Source organism: Papio anubis, chromosome 15 (genome assembly GCF_008728515.1).
Source record: "Papio anubis isolate 15944 chromosome 15, Panubis1.0, whole genome shotgun sequence".
NCBI lineage: Eukaryota > Metazoa > Chordata > Mammalia > Primates > Cercopithecidae > Papio > Papio anubis.
In genome coordinates, this window is record NC_044990.1 from 90,373,484 (window position 1) to 90,394,141 (window position 20,658).

Genomic DNA, 20,658 nt, shown 5'->3' on the forward strand with positions numbered 1-20,658 from the left:
CCCAGAAGCCCTCCATAGTCCACAAATCTGACCTAAATCCTGGTGACTCCTACACTCCAATGGAGTCGTAATCCCTAAAATCGAGGGCGGGCTTTGCTAGGGTGCTTTTTACCGAGGATTAATCCCTGGAACAACTCTCTGAAATAAAATAAAATAAAATAAAATTAAATTAAATTAAAATAAAATAAAATAAAATCTGGCTGCATGGTCAATAACCTGGGCACATCTCTCTCGGAGATACACAATACGCCATACTTTCTAGAAAACCTTGCAGTAGAAAAACCTGTTTCAAATTTCTGATTTTATGAAGTTTAAAACTAAAATAACATTGAATTTCCGGCCTTCGCCATGGATTCGTTTCTGCATGGCCAAGATTCCTGACAGCCCCTTCAGTTTTAAATGGAATTCATACCTAAAGGAGTCAGAGGTGTGAAGCTCCTGAGGCCTGAGTGGTGGCACTGCCTTCGCTTCTACACCGAAAGTCATGCAAAGTCTAATTTCCTGGTTTCGTTTATTAAATAATTCATATGCTGTAGTATATTAAATCAAATCCTATCAACCCTCAAATCCAGCAAGTAAACTGTCCCTTCCTTAACTATTCAAGAAATAACGAATGCATCTGAAAGATAATTGCTTTTAATTTTCTAAATTTTCACTTATGCAACATAAAGGCAGATTTATGTGACCTGATAATGACATTTTTACAAAAAACAATCCCCCCCACCCCAACATCTTGGTCAGTAGTATATAAATATTTACAATGAAAAAATAGGCAAGGAAAAAGGAAATCTTCATTATCCATGTCGATTTCTTTCCAATGCTTATCAGGGACTTTGAAAATAAAATACTCCATTAACTTTTTCTCATCATTCCTATGTACACGCTGCTTTAGCTGACGCATTCACGGTATTTGGGTTGCACTGTGTAACAGTATTTTTGTTCTCTATCACTCCTACTTTTTTCTATACTATTTTAAAAATCTGAAATAGTAAATTAAATATAAAAATGTAAACTCTGGAAGGAGAGAAAATAAGAATAAATATGTGTAAAGGTAATGCATTAAGATACAAAGGATCTCACAGAGGCTAATATTTTACAACACTCAAAAAAAATAAAATGCTCTATATATGTTCTTAGTTGGGACATTTTGTTTCAATTTAATTTTTGGTTATGTTAACAAAAATTACCTCTAAAGAGGATGTTAAAAAAATAGTAATGACGTTACCATCTTAACTAATGAATATGCTATCACCCTAATTTTTTCTAAAAGAAATGGATTTTTTAAAGTGACAAATATAAAGTATAACATAGAAAGCTTAAGAAGCCTCAGCAAATTATGGTATCTTTTAGCGATGAAGACTTTTAGAGACAAATGTGAACAGGGCAGCCAGCCTACTTGACTTAGTGATTTACAAATGCATTCGACTCCGACGTGAGAAACACGCGTGGCTTCTCCCGCACGCCGCTCCACTGAAACATGGCGCACTCGTGGGCAGAAGGGCAGGACACCCGCAGCGTGCAGGTCCTGGACGACGTCGATGGGAATTTTGTGTCTAGCGGTGCAAGGAACATCATCTGCAGCTCCCTGCGAGGACCGCGAGCTTCACGTGTGGGAGCTGCGCCGCCCCCTGGTACCCAGAGACACGCGGAGCCTAGGCTCCCTGGCTTTGTAATGCTCATTGAAGTCCAGCCTGAAGCTAAGAAACCGAAGACTTTCATCAGAGCTGGTCGTCAGTAACACCAAAAACTGCTGTACGATACCCTGAAAAGAAGCAAAAGGAGTGAAATATTGTTTCAGGAAAGAACGACCCACAAATGTATTCCCCAGACCTTAATCCCCTTTGGGTTGGGTCTGTTTTTCCTTCCAGATCAACAGGCCCTTAGTAAATGCCCACCAGGGCAGGTGTCCAGGGAGCGAGGGCTGCTGGTCAGTGCATCTGCATTAGGAACAGGCGCCCTTTCACAAGGACAAATTAGTGAAGAATACATTTTATTTGAAAACAACTAACCAATAGGTTTTTTCACTTTGTTCTTAAGTTCCACGAGAATAAGCAAAACAGCAAAGTAACAGATGTTAGAACATTCTATTCATTTTGAATGCAGAACTCAGTGCCACACAGTTCATCTTTCACATGACTCACAAAAGAGGATTTCGTCCTGGAGCCCTCGCTGGAGAACAAATTGAGAGCATCGGTTAGGTCTGTGGGTCTAGCTGCTGTAAGTGAGGCTGCAGCCGCCCTCTTCATGGGCACTGGTGTCACTACCATCCTGTTACTGAAGGGCGTTTGTAAAGATGTGACAGAAGTTCCCCCTAACTCTGATTAGACGAAAGGACCGGCTGCTTCTATTTCAGGCTGAAAGACTTGCGTACTGAGTACAGGCCCATGCCTGCCCAGTGCCGGAGCCTGCTCCATGCCACGGGGTGCTGATCTGTTCAAGAGCTACTGGCCTGGAAAGGCCTCATCTGCAGAGAAAAAGTCACTGAGGCACCGTGCCCTCACCAAGCCCCACCCAAGTCTTCACCAGCTATCGCTGCCCCTTCCCAGCTTCTAGTCAGAAACACGAATGCCAAAGCTCACAGGCAGGTCTGGGCACAGGCTCTAGTGTGTTGATAAAGTAACTTCACCTCTGATCAGGCAAACACTGTGTGTGTGTGCGCGCGCGTGCATGCGTGTGTGTGTGTGTGAATCACTGCCTTTTTAGGTGAGGGGAGAACACTCCTAAGAAGTTATATTGCCAAAATATAGACAGTGACTTCCTGTTTCGTGATGATGTGATGAAATCGAAATACAACGATCTGTGAAACTGACTAAAAGGAAATCTAAGAATATTTCTTCACAGGTTTGAGACTGGATGTTCTTTCCCAGTCAATGGCAGTAACCCCCTGCTGTCTCCGGCACCACCACAGAGAGCAGAGACAGACTTCTGCTGTTACAGAAAAGAATCTTCTTTGTAAATCATTACCATTCAGATTTAAGACTGTAATTTGAGCAAAACTGGGATTACGGTGATCAAAATTACTTTTTAAAAATGTATTAACTCCCTCAGGAAAATGTGGAACCATGAACAAGAACATCGTTGTCTCTCTCAGAAATAAGCACAGACAAATCTTCACAATTCCACGCTGCTCCCTTGTAGCCACACAAAGGATTTGTCTGCCTGATGTCAGTGAGTTGTATGGACCTAACCAGTAGGTGCCCATTTTTAAGAAACAGGAATACATACTGTACAAATAACATGAGTTCAAGAAGGCATCGTGTCCAAACACCATTCAATAGGGATGCCTGTGCACAGAGCATGACTGCCAGTCACTATCCCCTTTTATGAAACTTCAACAAGAATGCAAAAAGTAGGCCAAGGCCAGAGTAAGACCCCTTGTAAAAGGGACAATGTTCCTTCTTAGTTATCTTGAAGAAAAATGAATATTTAAAAAGTATGAGGGCCAGGCATGGTGGCTCATGCCTGTAATCCCAGCACTTTGGGAGGCTGAGGCAGGTGGATCACTTGAGGTCAGGAGTTCAAGACCAGTCGGGCCAACATGGTGAAACCCTGTCTCTACTAAAAATATAACAATTAGCTGGGTGTGGTGGTGCATGCTTGTAATCCCAGCTACTCGGGAGGCTGAGGTAGTAGAATTGTTTGAACCCACCAGGTGGGGGTTGCAGTGAGCCAAGATCACACCACTGCACTGCAGCCTGGATGACAGAGCGAGACTTGGTCTCAAAAAAAAAAAAAGATATGAGGACCTGGGAAACAAACTAGATGCCACAGAACAGAGCGAGTGAGGTCTCACTTTCAATTCTGAACCACATGAAGGCACCAGCACACAAACCCACGATGTCGGAGGGCTGGAGGACTGATGCTCCACAACTACTGATCAGCGACTAAACAAATATTTTTCATGAAATCTCTTCATCTCTACTTCTAAGATCACACTGAGAAATGGAAGAAATGAGAAACTGGACCCATACATGAAGGCAAAAGCAGAGGTACAGACGTGCAGAGCAGCCGTCCCCGGCCTTCTGGGGTCTCTACAACGTCTGCTGGCTGCCCGGCCCCTCACCCAGGCTGGGCAGCTGCCTCAGGGACAGTCCCCATTGGGAGTCACAGAAAAGCCCAAGTGAAGGCTGCAGAGACGCCTGCAGGTCCCCACAGTCCCACCACAGGGGACCACAGGGGCCACCCCCGAGTCCCCACACCCACCATGGGGGAGCACAGGAGCTACCCCTGGGTCCCCACATCCCACCACAGGGAAGCGCCAGGGCCACCCCACCATGGGGGAGCACAGGGGCCACCCCAGGTCCCCACACCCATCACAGGGGAGCACAGCAGCTACCCCCGGGTCCCCACACCCCACCACAGGGGAGCGCAGGGGCCACCCCCAGGTCCCCACACCCACCATGGGGGAGCACAGGGGCCACCCCCGGGTCCCCACACCCCACCACGGGGGAGCGCAGGGGCCACCCCCGGGTCCCCACACCCCACCACGGGGGAGCGCAGGGGCTACCCCTGGGTCCTCACATCCCACCAGAGGAGTGCAGGGGCCACCCCCAAGTCCCCACACCCACCACGGGGGAGCACAGGAGCTACCCCCGGGTCCCCGCACCCACCACGGGGGAGCACAGGGGCCACCCTTTGACCAGGGTTCTCACTGGCGGCACAATGGCAATGCCCGGAGCCCAGGTATACCTGAGTCCCCCAGAGGGTCACAGGGTCCACCATGGGTGCTACTCAAACCTACACAAGTAAGTGCCAGACTGACAGGGCTGACTCAGCTCTCGTCACTGTGAAAGCAAGTGTCAGGAACAGAACATGGGCAGAGTGGTGTGAAGAGCCACTCCTCATACACACCTGGTAGAAATGGGTCAATATTCGCAACTGTGAGCACATTTTCGGTATAGATTCTTTAAATTCTCCAATCCTCTTATTTTCCTCCTCTTCCTCTGCTGCCGTCACTCCCCACTGGCCCTGGAGCATCAAAAGTACCAAACGTAAGTAAAATCACGATGGAAAACAGATTACAGAGTAGGGCTGAAAACAGGTATGTGAGGAGCGGGACGTGTCTGCTTTTTATGCCTCTCTGTACCGTTCAATACTTTCACAATCATTTTCTGATGCCAGACTGCTCTCCAGTTTACTTTTTCCAGTTAACAATGTATCTTGAAAATATTTCATATGAACACATTTGAGCGCAGAGAACTGCCTCTGTTGTTTTTAATATCACATTGTATAACGTGTAACAATGTATATCGTTCATCTCATTTAGTGTGATGTAAACAGCCTTCTATCCTTCCCTTGTGCTGTACACGTTTTTATACAACAAAGACAGTATGTGTGAAAGTGGAACCAGCTGGCTCAAAGTGTCCGCACCCTTTAAACTATGATCTTGACTTTAATGAGAATGCTTCTAGTTCCCTAACCATGATGTATTTTTCAGTACTGGAGATATACCCATTTATTTCTATTTTTAAGATCATTTTCAATCAATGATGAATTTGACTAAATGTCTTCTCAGACAGCATATATAGGAATTTTTTTTTTTCTCTTTTTTTGAGATGGAGTTTCACTCTCCCAGGCTGGAATGCAATGGCGTGACCTCGGCTCACTGCAACCTCAGCCTCCTGGGTTCAAGTGATTCTTCTGCCTCAGCCTCCCGAGTAGCTGGGATTATAGGCATGAACCACCATGCCGGGCTAATTTTGTATTTTTAGTAGAGACGGGGTTTCACCATGTTGACCAGGCTTGTCTCGAACTCCTGACCTCAGGTGATCTGCCCGCCTCGGCCTCCCAAAGTGCAGGGATTACAGGCAGGAGCCACCGCTCCCAGCCATGATTTAATTCGCTTGTCAAATACGGTGAATTATACTACTGGATTTCCCAAACCTACACATTCCTGAAATAAATCCTAGTCTTCGCAAATTACGCTTTTAAATTCTGCTAGCCATTTTTCAATTATATTTTATGTGAAATTTCGCCATCAATATTTATAACCCAGATTTGTTTTTTCTCAGATAGGGCATCAGCCTCGTGATGCTTCCTACACAAGTTAGAAACTCTCCTTTTCTGACTTGGAACAATTCACAGAGCACAAAGCTGACCACTGGTGCGTTTGGGAGGCTTTCTCAGCACGGCTGACCTGATGCTTTTTGGTGGGAGCCCTTCGACGGCTTTGTTTCTTCTTTAGTATTTGTCCCGCTTACAATTTCCCTTCTCTCATGGGGCCAATTTCGGAAACCTATGGAAAATGATTTCCTTCAAGTAGATTTTTTCCACAGAGCTGAGCAAAAGAGTATGTTCTTTTCACTTGTTTTGTAAGTTTGTGCCTTCTCCTCCCACTACCTCTCAGATTCCTTCATGGCTTAATTTCCCTCCACTCCTTGGCCCCCAAAAAGGCCCAGCTCTTGGACTTTATTAACTTGTTTTCTGATTCACTAATTTTCACTTTCATCTTTACCAATTATGTCCTTTGGCTTTTTCTTTAGGTTTCATTCCTGCTTTTCCAACTTTTTGAGTGGGATGTTTATTTACTTTCTCTCCAATTTATTAATACAGGCAGTTATGAATTTTCATATTTTCTTATTTATGTGCATTTTATCTTCCATAGTCTGTAAGAAACTGATTATTTGTCTAATATCCATGTGTTTTGACCCATTTCTCCCTGTTTGCTGGTGGTTTTCTAAGTGAGTACTGATACGGCGTGACCTGGGCCTTGCAGGAAGCCTGCTCTGCGTGGTCCTCACTGTGCCCTGTTCCTCCCATCACTCCAACGCGCCCTTCCTGCCGTGTTTACTGCCTGCTCTGCGTGGTCCTCACTGTGCCCTGCTCCTCCCATCACTCCAACGCGCCCTTCCTGCCGTGCTTACTGCCTGCTCTGCGTGGTCCTCACTGTGCCCTGCTCCTCCCATCACTGCATCGCGCCCTTCCTGCCGTGTTTACTGTTTTGTGCTCTGCGTGGTCCTCACTGTGCCCTGCTCCTCCCACCACTCCAACGCGCCCTTCCTGCCGTGTTCACTGTTCTGTGCTCTGAACCACAACCTGCTTTGCTTTGAAGAATTTAATTTGCTTTATGTGCCTTGTTCATGTCCACTGTTTTCTTTCTGAACTGTCTACATCACTCTGTTCTACGCCACAACTTCCCAATTTGTCTTCTTCCCCCTCCCGCCTTTGTGTGGAAAACAGGGTCTTGCTATATTGCCCAGGCAGGTCTCCAACTCCTGGGCTCAAGCGATCCTCCCACCTCTGCCTCCCTAAGAGCTGGGATTACAGGCGTGAGTCACCGCGCCCGGCCAGAACTTCCCAGTTGGTAGGTCTGCCCAGATAATGACCTTCCGCCCTCAGCTACCAGCCATCCAGCACCCCCACCCGGGCCATCAAGCAAACACCATCTCTACTGGGCAGCTTTGAACCCAAGTCCCCTGATCGACGTGACGTACATCTGCTCTTAGTTCTGTCTTCATATTTATACTGCGCTTTCCAGTTTGAGGGTGGTAATCTTCTACCATATCACCTGTGTTTCTTCTAATAGCCAGGCAGTGACACTGCGTCCCAGTGGTTACCTTTTTACCTATACTTCATAAGACATTCCATCTTTTTCTTCAGATGGTATCAATATTCTAATCTGGGCAATAATAATTATTGTCCTCCTTCCTTTTGCCATCTGATTTTAGAAAACATTCTATTCATATCTCTAACATCTTTTAACACAGGTATACCTGTTTTACTTCATTTATGAGCTTTAAACAGTATCTTTTGATGCTTGGTTGCAAAAGATAAAGAAATAACAGTACTTACTTTCCATCTTTTCCTCACCAACCTCTTTTATTTCTTTAAACAAATTTTTGAAATTTACTATTTTACTGTAGTATAACACACATAAAAAAGTGTAAAAACTCATACGTGAACAGCTTAATAATTTATCACAAGATGAATATGCCCAGGTCACCCCCATGCAGATGCAGAGCAAGGGCAACTCAGCACCCAGATGTTCCTGTGGCCCCTTCCAATCACCACCTCTCCTCCCGGAGAAGCCCTGGCTATGGGAACGGGGCCTGGTGGCCTGAGGCATTAAAACTCACCAGGGAATAAGGGCCTGGGTGTGCCTGAGGCAGCCCTGGCTGGGGCAAGACTGGGTGGCACTGAGGCAGCTGCTTCTGGGAATGGGGCCTGGGTGTGCCTGGGGGCGCCCTGGCTGTAGGAGCGGGACCTGGTGTGCCTGAGGCAACTCTGCTTCCAGAGGTGGGGCTGGTGTGCTTAGAGGCAGCCCTTGACTATGGGAACCGGGCCTGGTGTGCCTGAGATACTCTAGCTACAGGAATGGGGCCTGGTGTGCCTGAGACACCCTAGCTATGGGAACGGGGCCTGGTGTGCCTGAGATGCACTAGCTATGGGAACGGGGCCTGGTGTGCCTGAGACGCTCTAGCTATGGGAACGGGGCCTGGTGTGCCTGAGACACTCTGGCTGTGGGAATGGGGCCTGGTGTGCCTGAGACGCACTTCTGTTGGGCACTACACCTAGGAGAGAGAATGCTGGGTCAGAGTAGTCCTGAGTTCAGCACTGGTCACTGCCTAACAGTATTGCAAAGTGGTTATTCCAGTTTATCCAGAACCAGCAGCAGAAGAGTTGTCTCACATCCTGACCAACATTTGTTGGTGTATGCCTTTAAAATTTTAACATTAAACATCTAAACTTAGTAGAGTAAAATAGTATATTTTGAGCTGCTTAAAATTAGCCAATGCTGCCTAATTAGGCCCAGGCCCCATGGCTCTCAGCGCCACGTGCCACAGAGTAAAGTCTTCCTGTGGGCTTCTGGCCCTTACCCTGTTCCACTTACTTGTCTTTCCTTGAGCCCACACCACTCTTTTAACTACTGTGATCTTATTCTGTAACTTAAGGACATACGTGTGCTCGACTATAAACTTATGTCCACGGTGGCTGGACTAATTCCCGTCCCCTCAGCAGTGTGCGAGGGTTCCCTTTACTTCACATCCTCATCAGCATTTGTTCTTGCCTGACTTCTGGATAAAAGCCATTTTAACTGGGGTGAGATGATAGCACACTGTAGTTTTGATCTGCATATCTCTGATAATCCATGATGTTGAGCATCTTTTCAGATGCCTGTTTGCCATTTGCATGTCTTCTTTCAAGAAACGTCCATTCAGATCCTTTGCCCATTTTTTAACTGAATTACTAGATTTTTTCCAGTTAAGCTGTTTGAGCTCCTTATATATTCTGGTTATCAATCCCTCGCCAATGGGTAGTTTGCAGATATTTTCTCCCGTTGTCTGGGCTGCCTCTTCACTTTGTTGATTGCTTCCTTTGGGTGCAGAAGCTTGTTAACTTGATGTGACCCCATTTGTCCATTTTTGCCGTTGCTCGTAGAGTATTACTCAAGACATCTTTGCCCAGACCAATGTCCTAGTTTCCCCCAATGTTTGCCTTTAGTAGTTCCACAATGTGAGATCTTAGATTTACGTCTTTAATCCATTTCGATTTGATTTTTGTACATGGCAAGAGACATTTTACACAACCACAGACTTTTGTAACAACAACAACAAAATGCCAGCTTTCTTTCCTTCTCTCTGTACTTCCTCTCAGCTCGCAGCCCTGGCTGGGAGCATCAGTGCAGGAGCGTGTGTGTCTCATTCAGGGATGTGCTTCCAATATTTCACCCCAAGTATGATGTTTTATTATAAGATTATTCATGCAAACCTTTTTATTGGGTTTTACTTGGTATTAAATGATTTTCTCCATCTATTGAGATGATCATATAATTTTTCCACTTTAGTTTATAAGCATGAATTACAATATTTTTATTAGAATGATAACAGGGAGGGTTCTATGCTTGGAATAAGCTGAAACTTGTAACACATTATCGTTTTGATCTATCAGTGTGATAATACTGTGGATTTCCCAATCCTTGTTTACAAGGGAGACTAGGACACAGAGAGCAACAAAAGCTAAACTCCCCAGATGCTTTGTTTTGGCATCAGGTTACTATCTTAGATAACTATATTCAATTCTGTTTGATAAGTAAAAGCAATCCCTAAAAATTAAAAGCCAGAATGAAACCACTTAACCTAACCGTGCAGTGAGTTGGTAGAAGACCTTTATGGGAGCCAAACTATTTCAAGGATATCACCACATGGAATTTGAATGCTTCTATTTAGTGGAAAAAATTTCAGCAAAAAATTTTTTTAAATTATTAGAATAACAGAAGAAATATTTTTTCCCTCAAAAAAGAAAAATGCAAAAAAAGTAAAACTATTTTCAAAACTATACTGTTCCCGTATCAGTGGCAGCATCGGGATTCTCATTCTGAGACAGTCACATGTATGGGTGCAAGCACGGATGCATTATCGTAAGACGGCAAATAATTAAGTATGATCATGTTAGAAACCAAGGTTTTCAACATTGAAGATACATTGATAAAAAATGAAAGTAAAAGTCCTACATTTGTATTGTAAAATCACTATAAATTGATATTTATAGTGTGTGAGAAGAAAAGTGGAAAGAAACAGAAGAGCCATGAGGAGGAGGAGAAGGACCCTTTGGAGTCCCCCACCCAACGGCAGCACAAGGAGAACATGGCGGCACCAGGGGGTGCAGCCGGTGGGCGCCGCTTCGGTCCCAGCACACACCCGGGGCTCTGTCACCTTTCCAGGAAGCGACTTGCATGATCTCTTCAGAACTTTCAGGGGACCTCAGGTCGAAATGATGGCTTTGAATATTATCTTGCCTTTTGAACTTAAATAACTTCTCGGATACGGTTTTAGCTTTTGTGTCTCTTCCTGTATCTTTAAGGAAGTCTGAATGGAATATCCCGAATCAGCGTGGACGTGGCCTGCTCATCTGTCCCACTCACTGTGACAGCTAAGTGCCCAAGAGAACCTTCCACTCCCACATGGCCGGCAGATGCGCTATTAGCACAGGGTTAAAATCCGAAGAATTGATTTTGGTCGACTTTTAGACAGTTTAGTAATTCTCTAGAATGGAAGCTTCTCTGGGGCACACGGGCAGTTTTACAAATGGCAGTGGCCAGCATCCATTGAATGGCTACTAAACAAGCGTCATATATCATCACACACAGGTAAGTGACTCTGTGAGGTCATATTCCTTATCACCCATTTTACAGATAAGGAAACGACATCTTGGAGAGGTGAGCCACCCAAAGGCACAAAGCCAGGAAGTTACAGAGTTAGGCAGAATCGTGAGTATGTCTGACTTTAAGTTATCCACAAGGTTGCCTGGACAAGGTCCAGGAGCTTCTGTGTGCCAACTCGACGACACTCCAGAACTACCGAAATCCGCTCTGAATAATGAGAGCCCTCAGCGATACAAATGTTTCCAAAATACACCAAAGAAATAACTTGTGCTCCCCGTGGAGGACTCTCTAAGCTACATGTGGTCCTCTAACACAGGCTTTAAGGGAAACAATACTCAACAGTAAAACTAACCGAACTGTACTGACTGAATAATGTCTTTGACGATCCCACGAGTTAGTACCGTCATATGACATTAAAAACAGACACATGCTGAGAAATGCATCGCTGGGTGGTTTTGTCCCTGTGTGAACATCACTGAGTGCCTTACACAAACCTCAGTGGTGCAGCTGCCGACACCCTGGCTATATGGCACAGCCTATGCTCCCAGGCTGCAAACCTGGGCAGCGTGTGACTATACTAAACGCTGTAGGCAACTGTAACACAATGGTAAGTATTTGTGTATCTAACATATCTAAACGTAGAAAAGGTACAGTGAAAATATGGCATTATAATTTTATGGGACCACTGTCATATATGCAGTCTGTCATTGACCAAAACCTTATGTGGCACATGACTGTATCTTGAAAAAGTAAAAGATTATACAGATCATAGAAAATAAATGAAATCCCATAAACAGCCAAACTTGCTTAATAAATCTGAAAATAACCGTTTAAGTACAGAAATTTGGTTCATGTACATATACATGTACACACACACACACGCATGTACCTGTAAACACACATACATGCAATGCACACACACACGTATACACATACATATATACCTATACATATTATATATACACATATACTTACATTACAGGTATATAAACACACATATACAGTCTCCAACTTAAGATCGTGTGACTTAAGATTTTTTTTACTTTAACGATGGGTTTATCGGGGTACAGGTTGAGTATCCTTTATCTGAAATGCCTGGGACCAGAAGTATTTTGAATTTCAGATTTTGCAGTATTTGTATATACACAATGAGATGTCTTGGAGAGGGGACGCAAGTCTACACATGAAATTCATTCATGCTTCATACACACCTTAAATACAAAGTAGCCTGAAGGTAAATTTATATATTTTTTATAATTTTCTGCAGGAAACAAAGTTTGCGTGCAATAAGCCATCAGAAAGCAAAGGAGTCAGGTGTGTAATTTCCCACTTGTGACGTCATGTCAGAAATGAAAAAGTTTCAGGTTTAGGAGCTTCTCACGTTTCAGATTAGGGATGCTCCATCTATATTAAATGCACTTTCAATGTAGAAGGTGCTTATTGGGACATAAGCCTGCTGTAAGTTGAGGAGCATCTGTAGATGCACACGTTTGCAAAATGCAGCATGGTGCATGATCCACAAGCTTCAAACACCAGAGCAATGCAGAGTGGAGGCGGCTGTGGAGACTCCGACAGGTGACGTCGGCATTGTGGCACTTAGTAATGAAAACAGGCAGGAGACTTGTGACTCTCATGAATGTTGCTGTTTTTATTTTGTGAAACAGGATGATGATGACAGTGAGGGTGGCCCCTCTCTCTTTACAACTGTCAGTGATTTCTCGGGACTTCAAACGCAGTATAGGCACATCTCAACCTGTCTGACAATTTTGGCAAGTAAGTTATTTGTTGGCATTGGTGATTATCGTGTGTGGCAAGGAGTTCATTATTCAAATAGATAAATTCACAAGTGTAAAGGCCATACCTCAATTTCACGCTGTTTCTTTTTCTCTTCAAACTGTAATCGTCTCTGCAATTCTTCCAGAGCAGCTCTGTATATTGCATCTTGAGCATTCTGAAGTTCAATAATTTGATCAAACACAGCTCTAAGTTGATTTAAGAGTGCCTGAAAGAGATGACAATGTTTTATGAATAGAGCCTCAACAAGCTAAGTTTCTTAAAACATTGACATTTAGTGAAAAGATATAAAAGATTTCAACTAAAATTCCCAGAGTGCTCATTAGCTGTTCATTCATTCCCTCGCCACACATATCCTGAGCCCTCCGGCTGAGCAGTGCTGTGCTGGGCACCAGCAAAACGAGACCGTCCTGCACCTGCACCCGTAACAAGAGCAACTGTGACTGCCCGAGTCCCACGGTGGGCCAGGAGCTCTCTGCAAATCATCTCCAGTCCTCACAAGTTTACAAAAATGAAGTTCTGCCCAAATGTCAAAGCTAGATAGCAGGTAGTAATGAGTAAAACTATTTCAAGACTTAAAAACGAATAGGAGCCAGGCGCGGTGGCTCACGCCTGTAATCCCAGCACTTTGGGAGGCTGAGGTGGGCGGATCACGAGGTCAGGAGATCGAGACCATCTTGGCTAACACGGTGAAACCCCGTCTCTACCAAAAATACAAAAAATTAGCTGGGCGTGGTGGTGGGCACCTGTAGTCCCAGCTACTCTGGAGGCTGAGGCAGGAGAATGGCATGAACCCGGGAGGCGGAGCTTGCACTGAGCCGAGATCGCGCCACTGCACTCCAGCCTGGGTGACGAGCAAGACTCCGTCTCAAAAAAAAAAAAAAAAGAATAGGAAAGCATCTCCATTTTTCTTTAGATATAGCAAAAGCAGGTAATCAAAAATATGAGAAAAGAAGTACTTAGTAAAATATAAAAAGCAAATTCAGCAAGGTTTTTAAAAAGTGTATCATATTTTATACCAGGAATAAAAGGATACCTTAATATGAGGAAAAAACTCCTAATGTTTTAAACAAATATCAATGTCACAGCAGGGATCTCCCGTTCATTGCTTATAACTACTGTACAGTAATCTTCAGTAAACAACTACTGTACTTCATTAATCTTTCTTGTAGTGTGGCATGGAAGGACACAATGAAATCTACAGCACAAAATCATTTACATAAATTAAAAATGTATCCACAGAAAATACCATCTATATACCCAAGGCCATACAGCAAACACATTAAAACCGATGCAAACAGCAGGGAAGAGGGTAGAGGAGGGTGGAATTGGAGTATTGGCAGGGCAGAGGATAAAATTAAACCTAACAAAATATGAGAGGCTTTTCATGGACCACTGATGGCAGTGTGCTATGACTGAAGAGAAAGGTTAACTCTACCCTCTGCCATCTTAGGTTTGAAAAAACACACTAACAGTCTGAGGGCAGAGCGGGGATTAATTTCAATAGTGCAGAAGAAAACTGTGATAAAATTCAACACCCACTCATAATTTAAATAAAGCATCTAAGCAAACTAGGAGTAGGGCAGAACCCTCTTAGTTTGACAAAGGTCCTATCAAATGTCTTTGCAAACAAAACAGCCAATGGTGAAGCAACAAAGCATCACTTTAACGTCAGGAATAAGACTGGGATTCCCTTTGTGCTTAGAGTCAGCCTAGCTAACACTCTGAAGCGTAAAAAAGAAGCAAAGGCAGACTGTGTGGAATGAAAGAAACAAAAACTGTTTTTATTTATAAAAAATATGCGCCAAGAAAATATTAGACTAGAAAACTTAGAGATCAAAGTAATAAAATCAATACCATTTCAGACCAGCCAAATTTCTCAAATGCAGCAATAATGTAACAAAAGATTTGCAAGAAGTTTATAGGAGAAAAATGACACAACTGTACTTGAGAAGCATAAAGGAAACCGAGATAACAGGAGAGGTTCCAAGCCTGTGGTTGGGAAGACACAATACAGTCGACTTGGGGAGAAACTAAGAAGTTGAGTTAACTCTATTTTTAACACAACTTTACAGTTAATGAAGATATTTGCAAAGCCACTTCTCACCACCCATTGTCTAATGGACTAATACTATTCTGCAAAAATATTTTCCGTTATGAAAGGCTGGCGATGCTTTGGTTCAAAATTCATTTGTAAGTCACAGCAGCACCATTCAGAGCTGAACTAACGTCTGATCTCAAGCGAGACAAAGCTGAAATGAGTATTTGCTGACTGGGTTTTGGAACAAACGGAAGCAGGAGAACTTGGTATTGGGCAGTGAACAACCCATGCTCTCTTTCACTCACTACAACGCCCTTATGCAAAATCAGGTCTCCAAAGTACATGGCAACAAAAACAATGTGGACTGATTTGGCAAATGACAGAAGGATGTGATCAAGGGATGCTGTTCCTAACATAAAACCACCACATGATTAATGCGGTAAACACATCTTCCATCTTACACGTTCTCATCTTAGAAGCTGTTCTGTCCTTTTGACAGGATCTTAAACAAGCAACTTAAAAGAGACGGATTAATCTGTTGTTTTTAGTAAAGATTTCTCTAATTTGTTTCTTTATGTAGTCTAATAAAGAATAATTTATTATCTTTGGAAGAGTTAATCTATCTACAAGGTGACCCACTGACATCGACTTCAAGCTCAGGCTGCCAGGCAGGGCTTTGCTGGCAATCTGTCTGCACAGGGCACCTGCAGGAGGCCGTTCTTTGGCAACCTCAGTGGTACCAATTCACAATTTCTCTCAACAATGCACAAACAAAAACCACAAAAACAGGCACAGAGTCCAGCTTCAAAATTACACGTATCAGAACCGTCTTGGTTTTCTTAGTGAGTGACATAATAAAAATGCTCTACTTAAAATTACTTATGTCAATAATGGATTGTTTTAATCTGCTTTACATACTGGGTTTCTTTTTATTAAAAAAAAAAAAAAAACCTCATTTTAAACAAATCATCAAATTAGGAGTAAAGCCATCAGCAAAGGCAAGTTCAGAAACGATCATGAAGCCTCTGGCATGACTCCTTCAACGACGTCAGGTGGGAGCAACGCACACACGAACACCCCACTTCCCACTTTCACAAGAGCACTGTGCTACAAATGGGACGATTTTCCTCCCCCAGATAGGGTTCTTATCAGTGGAAACTGTCTAGGGGCAAAAGCTATGACAATTTATCTTATACAGAATGTTCATACCTGTAGGCGGGCTAAATCTCCTACATTATCTGTCAGCTGTGTGGAGTGTTACTTATTTGCCACAATTGGACTGATACCAGTATGGGTCTAGTCCTCAGTAGTTCAAACATTTTCTGAAATGCATGAAATCTAGTGACTGTAAACACCTCTGTAAAACACATACCCAGGCACAAAATAGCAACTAACACCTATCTGCCGGTCACTATGGTCAACATTATACTTGAATTATATAATTCTTACAAATCTATTGAAGAGACTAGGATCACGCCCTTTAAAACAGAACTCTGGAGTCAAAAGCTATGAAGTGAAACTCAACCCTCGGTCTACCTGGCTACAGAGCCCGTGTCTGTCTTGCCATGCAACTGCACTGTGAGACAGGCCATGCTGGCCAATGGCACACGAGTCTAGGAACACAGAGCTGTTACACTGATGACCTAAACGTGTGCGGACGATGCTCATCAGCATCTACTGAATACAGAGAGGCAATGGCTGGCAGTCACCATGAAACCTTCTGTGGTTTTAGTCCAATAACAACACCATGGTTAGTAATAGAGGTTTCAAGGGCCTCAAACCTCAAGATGTATATTTCTTTAATTATTAATTATCCTCGAAGTATTTTAAATTATTTTTCTGACATAATTTCCACATATTTATAAAAACATGTAAAACATTCCATATAGAAGCAGCTTTGATCTCAACCACTTTTTGACATGATAGTTCTTTAATAATGAAATTCATGGCTGGTTAACCTACATATACTAAAATTTAGATGAAGTAACGGCCCTGAAGTGGTGTGCTTTCCGCTGACAGGCCCCGAGGAGAGTGCAGGCCCAGCTGGAGGCAGCCTCCGCCAGCCGGAAACGTCTGTGAAGTCACGGAGTTCATGTCCAAAATGCATTTGATATTTGCCCCCTACTTCACAATATATTTGCTTCAAGTGAAAGCAATGTGGTTCCTTCTTGCCCCAGACCTCAGGATAAAAGCAGAACTCTAGAAGATTTGCCACATGGAACGTGCAACTTTCAGAACATGGACCCTAAAGGAAAAGAATGTTTGCAAAAACTGTCATACATGTTACCATGTGTTTCGTTTCCTTTTTTTTTTTTTTTTTGAGACAGAGTCTCACTCTATTGCCCAGGCTGCAGTGCAATGGCGTGATCTCAGCTCACTGCAACCTCTGCCTCCCAGGTTCAAGTGATTCTCCTCTCTTAGCCTCCCAAGTAGCTGGGATTACAGGCACACACCACCACTCCCGGCTAGTGTTTTCGTATTTTTAATAGAGACAGGGTTTCACCATGTTGGCCAGGCTGGTCTCGAACTTCTGACCTCAGGTGATCCACCCGCCTCGGCCTCCCAAAGTGCTGGGATGACAAGCGTGAGCCACCGTGCCTGGCCTGTTTTGTTCTTATATTGTGTTGCTTATTTTGTTCAGATATTAACCTCAAAACTCACGGTTTTCTCTTTTGAATACCACAATAGGATATCATTATATCTAGAAAATGAAAAGGCATTATTATTTTCTACCGTTTTTATATCTAGTTTAGAGTATATTCTTGTTTCAGCACTACTGCACTACTGTTCCAGTTCTGTTCAGAAACTGTATCTTCAACATTAAACTTGTAATAAAATTATGTGAATTATTACCAAAGTGGCTGCATCAGGGGATTTCTAAGATTCCCTCACTTGACAAGAACCCAAGAAAAGAAGATTATTCTTTTGGTTTCTTGTTTCTAAGCAGGTCGGCGTCTTACCCTGGAGTCACCGTCCAGCAGGCAGCGGGAGATGATGGTGTCTAAGAACACCTCGTGGGCAGCAATGATGTGATCCAAATCCTGGGCCTGTTGGACTTTGTTCCAAAGCTCATCCCAAGAACATTCCAGCACCTGGGAAACAACAATTTAAAGATGCTAGATAAGCTCATGTTCTTCCCAGTGTAGCATCACTCATAAAATACATATCACGTATGGGAGGCCGAGGCAGGCGGATCACCTGAGATCAGGAGTTCGAAACCAGCCTGGCCAACGTGGCAAAACCCTGTCTCTACTAAAAATACAAAAATCAGCTGGGAGTGATGGTAGGTGCCTGTAATCCCAGCTACTCAGGAGTCTGAGGCTGGAGAATCGCTTAAACCCAGGAGGCGGAGGTTGCAGTGAGCTGAGATCATGCCATTGCACTCCAGCCTAGGCAATAGCAAGACTCCATCTCAAAAAAAAAAAGAAAAAAATATATATATATACACACACATAAACACACAGACACATATATATACCCACATATATATATATACTATGTAAAACATATATATATACCACATATACATATACCAAGACATGACTTATTGAAACTAAAATCAACACAGTGACTGAAGTGTACCTCAAATGTGATGTAATACTGCATCTGATGAATGAAATGGACCATCTCAGAGGCCAAAACATGACACTGGTGCAGCACCCCAGAGAACTCTGCAAGGGAAGAGCTGACGTCAGAGGTGCACTGCAGGTACACTTACCGACAACGTGCTGTTCTCCCTTACCCACCTGCAAGCTATCTGAAAACAAAAAATCAGTCATTTAAATTCTTGACCCCTTAACAGGAAAAAACCTCTCCATAACCAATTTCTGAACATTTCAAACTAAACGAGAATTGAGCTATCTAACCAAGTAGTACTATACTACTTTACCTAATAGGAGCCTAATAAGGAATACATGAAACAAAATATAATTGTATTTAAAAATTAAATACAAAACATTTATTTTATAATAATGCAGTGCACTGAATAAACAGAAGCTCTGCTTCATGCCTTTACAATTAGTCTGCCTGCTGTGCGTGAAACATTTACTATTCCCTTGCTCTTTGGAGATAAAGGTGACATTTCTTTAAGGAACCGACTGTGGCCTTAACGCCTGTGAGAAAGAGGAGCCTCGAGGGAGGTCAGGGACGAGCTCAGACTCTCCTTTTATCCTTTAGGAGATCACACAACCATCACCAGGCTGGAAGGTCACCACAGAGCACAGTTCTCTGCTCGCACTTTTAATTTTTTGTTCAAAGACTATGGCAGCATATTGTTACACTAATGTATGTGATGGCTCAAATCAGAGCTAGGCCCATCAGTGAGGTGATTACAAATCAGAGCTAGGCCCATCAGTGAGGTGATTACAAAAAGGCTTTGTAGCACAGGTCAGCTTGGACATGTTTTGTTACTGCTTCAAATGCCCTCAATGAGTTACCTCGATAACGAGATCGAGACTTGCTACTCATGCAGTTATGTGAGACGTCAGTCTTGCCTCTTCTCAAGAGAGGAAAGAAGTAGTGGGACTTAAGCCTCTTTATAGAGGTGTGTAAAAATAACAATGGCAATGCAAACTTTTTAAAAACACTCTTTCTGTAAGTTGAAGATTAACTGACACCTTGCAGTTTTGCTGTCTTGGTTTAACACTTGACAGCCCAGTTAGTAGAGAAAAGTGGGAGAGGAGGAGACAGAATTCTAAGCCTTATAAAAATGTAAATCCTTAAACAGATGATCAACTTATACAAGCATGAAATATGTATGTGAATTGCATGAACGCTGTCCGAAAGCACAGATTCCACTAACAGGCAGCATCACCACCTGACCCTGGCGCCCGGTCTCCAGGGACGCGCCGTGCACTGGGGAGAGGAGGAGGGCACACTGCAGAGGAGGACACTCCTCACCTCCCTGGTGCCTGGGCCTCGGCACGGGGCTAGAATTCTCGAACACAGAGGGCTCAGGTGAGGGAGAACCAGAGAGGTGTAAAGCAGACATTAATATACATTATATACCAGCACCTACCTAAATGAAATAGATGGCAGCCAGTAAGAAAGATGTTTAAAAAAATAAATTTCAAAAGACAAAAAAAGAACTTGCTTTCAAAGAGGCAGAAGAATTTTTAGTTAGGGATCATTGATGGCAGACTCAGACAATGCACCTTTCAGAAGGAGCAAATTCATTTTTTAAAGAGAGGGATGACACACTGTCCCTCAGGCAATGAACAGGCGGGAGGTGGCAACCCAACCAACCAGGAGCTCCAAAGGGCCCTCGTCCATATCCATGTGCCACCCAGCGCCTCACAAGGGAACACACACACTCAAGGGCTCAAGTGCCTCCCCTGCCAATGGCTATGACTGATGTACCAGAGGCATATCCAAGATTTACTTACGAAGTTTACAACTCTGCAAAGAATCCTCACCGCTCCTTACATGGCCCCACAGACAATTAAACATAGTGAACTATAGTGTCCACAGCCATGAGATGCACTTTCAGCTCTAACACCCTCAAAAGAGACCCAGCTGCCCTCAGACCTATGACATCTGCCCAGCATCTGTACTCACGAGGCTTCCTGCAAACCTGTGACATCTGCCCAGCATCTGTACTCACAGGGCTCCTGCAGACCCGGGATATCTGCCAGGCATCTGTACTCACGAGGTTCCTGCAGCACAGTGTGCACTCCACATACCCCAAGTATCCTTCTTGCCATTAGGAATCTACAACCCATAG

General features: G+C 43.6%; 1 protein-coding gene across 2 annotated transcripts in view; it reads right to left on the bottom strand.

Annotated features, from left to right (window-relative positions):
- Nucleotides 1-618: 618 nt before the first annotated feature.
- Nucleotides 619-20,658, bottom strand: part of TUBGCP3 (tubulin gamma complex associated protein 3) — a 94,920-nt gene continuing 74,880 nt past the window's right edge. Inside the window, exons 18-22 of one of the 2 annotated variants that reach the window (XM_009192254.3) lie at nt 18,519-18,607; nt 17,897-18,028; nt 12,963-13,103; nt 4,852-4,968; nt 619-1,762 (exon numbers count right to left, since the gene is read on the bottom strand). In XM_009192254.3, the coding sequence (XP_009190518.1) occupies nt 1,604-1,762; nt 4,852-4,968; nt 12,963-13,103; nt 17,897-18,028; nt 18,519-18,607 (638 nt within the window). In that variant the 3' untranslated portion in view covers nt 619-1,603. 2 annotated transcript variants of the gene reach the window in all.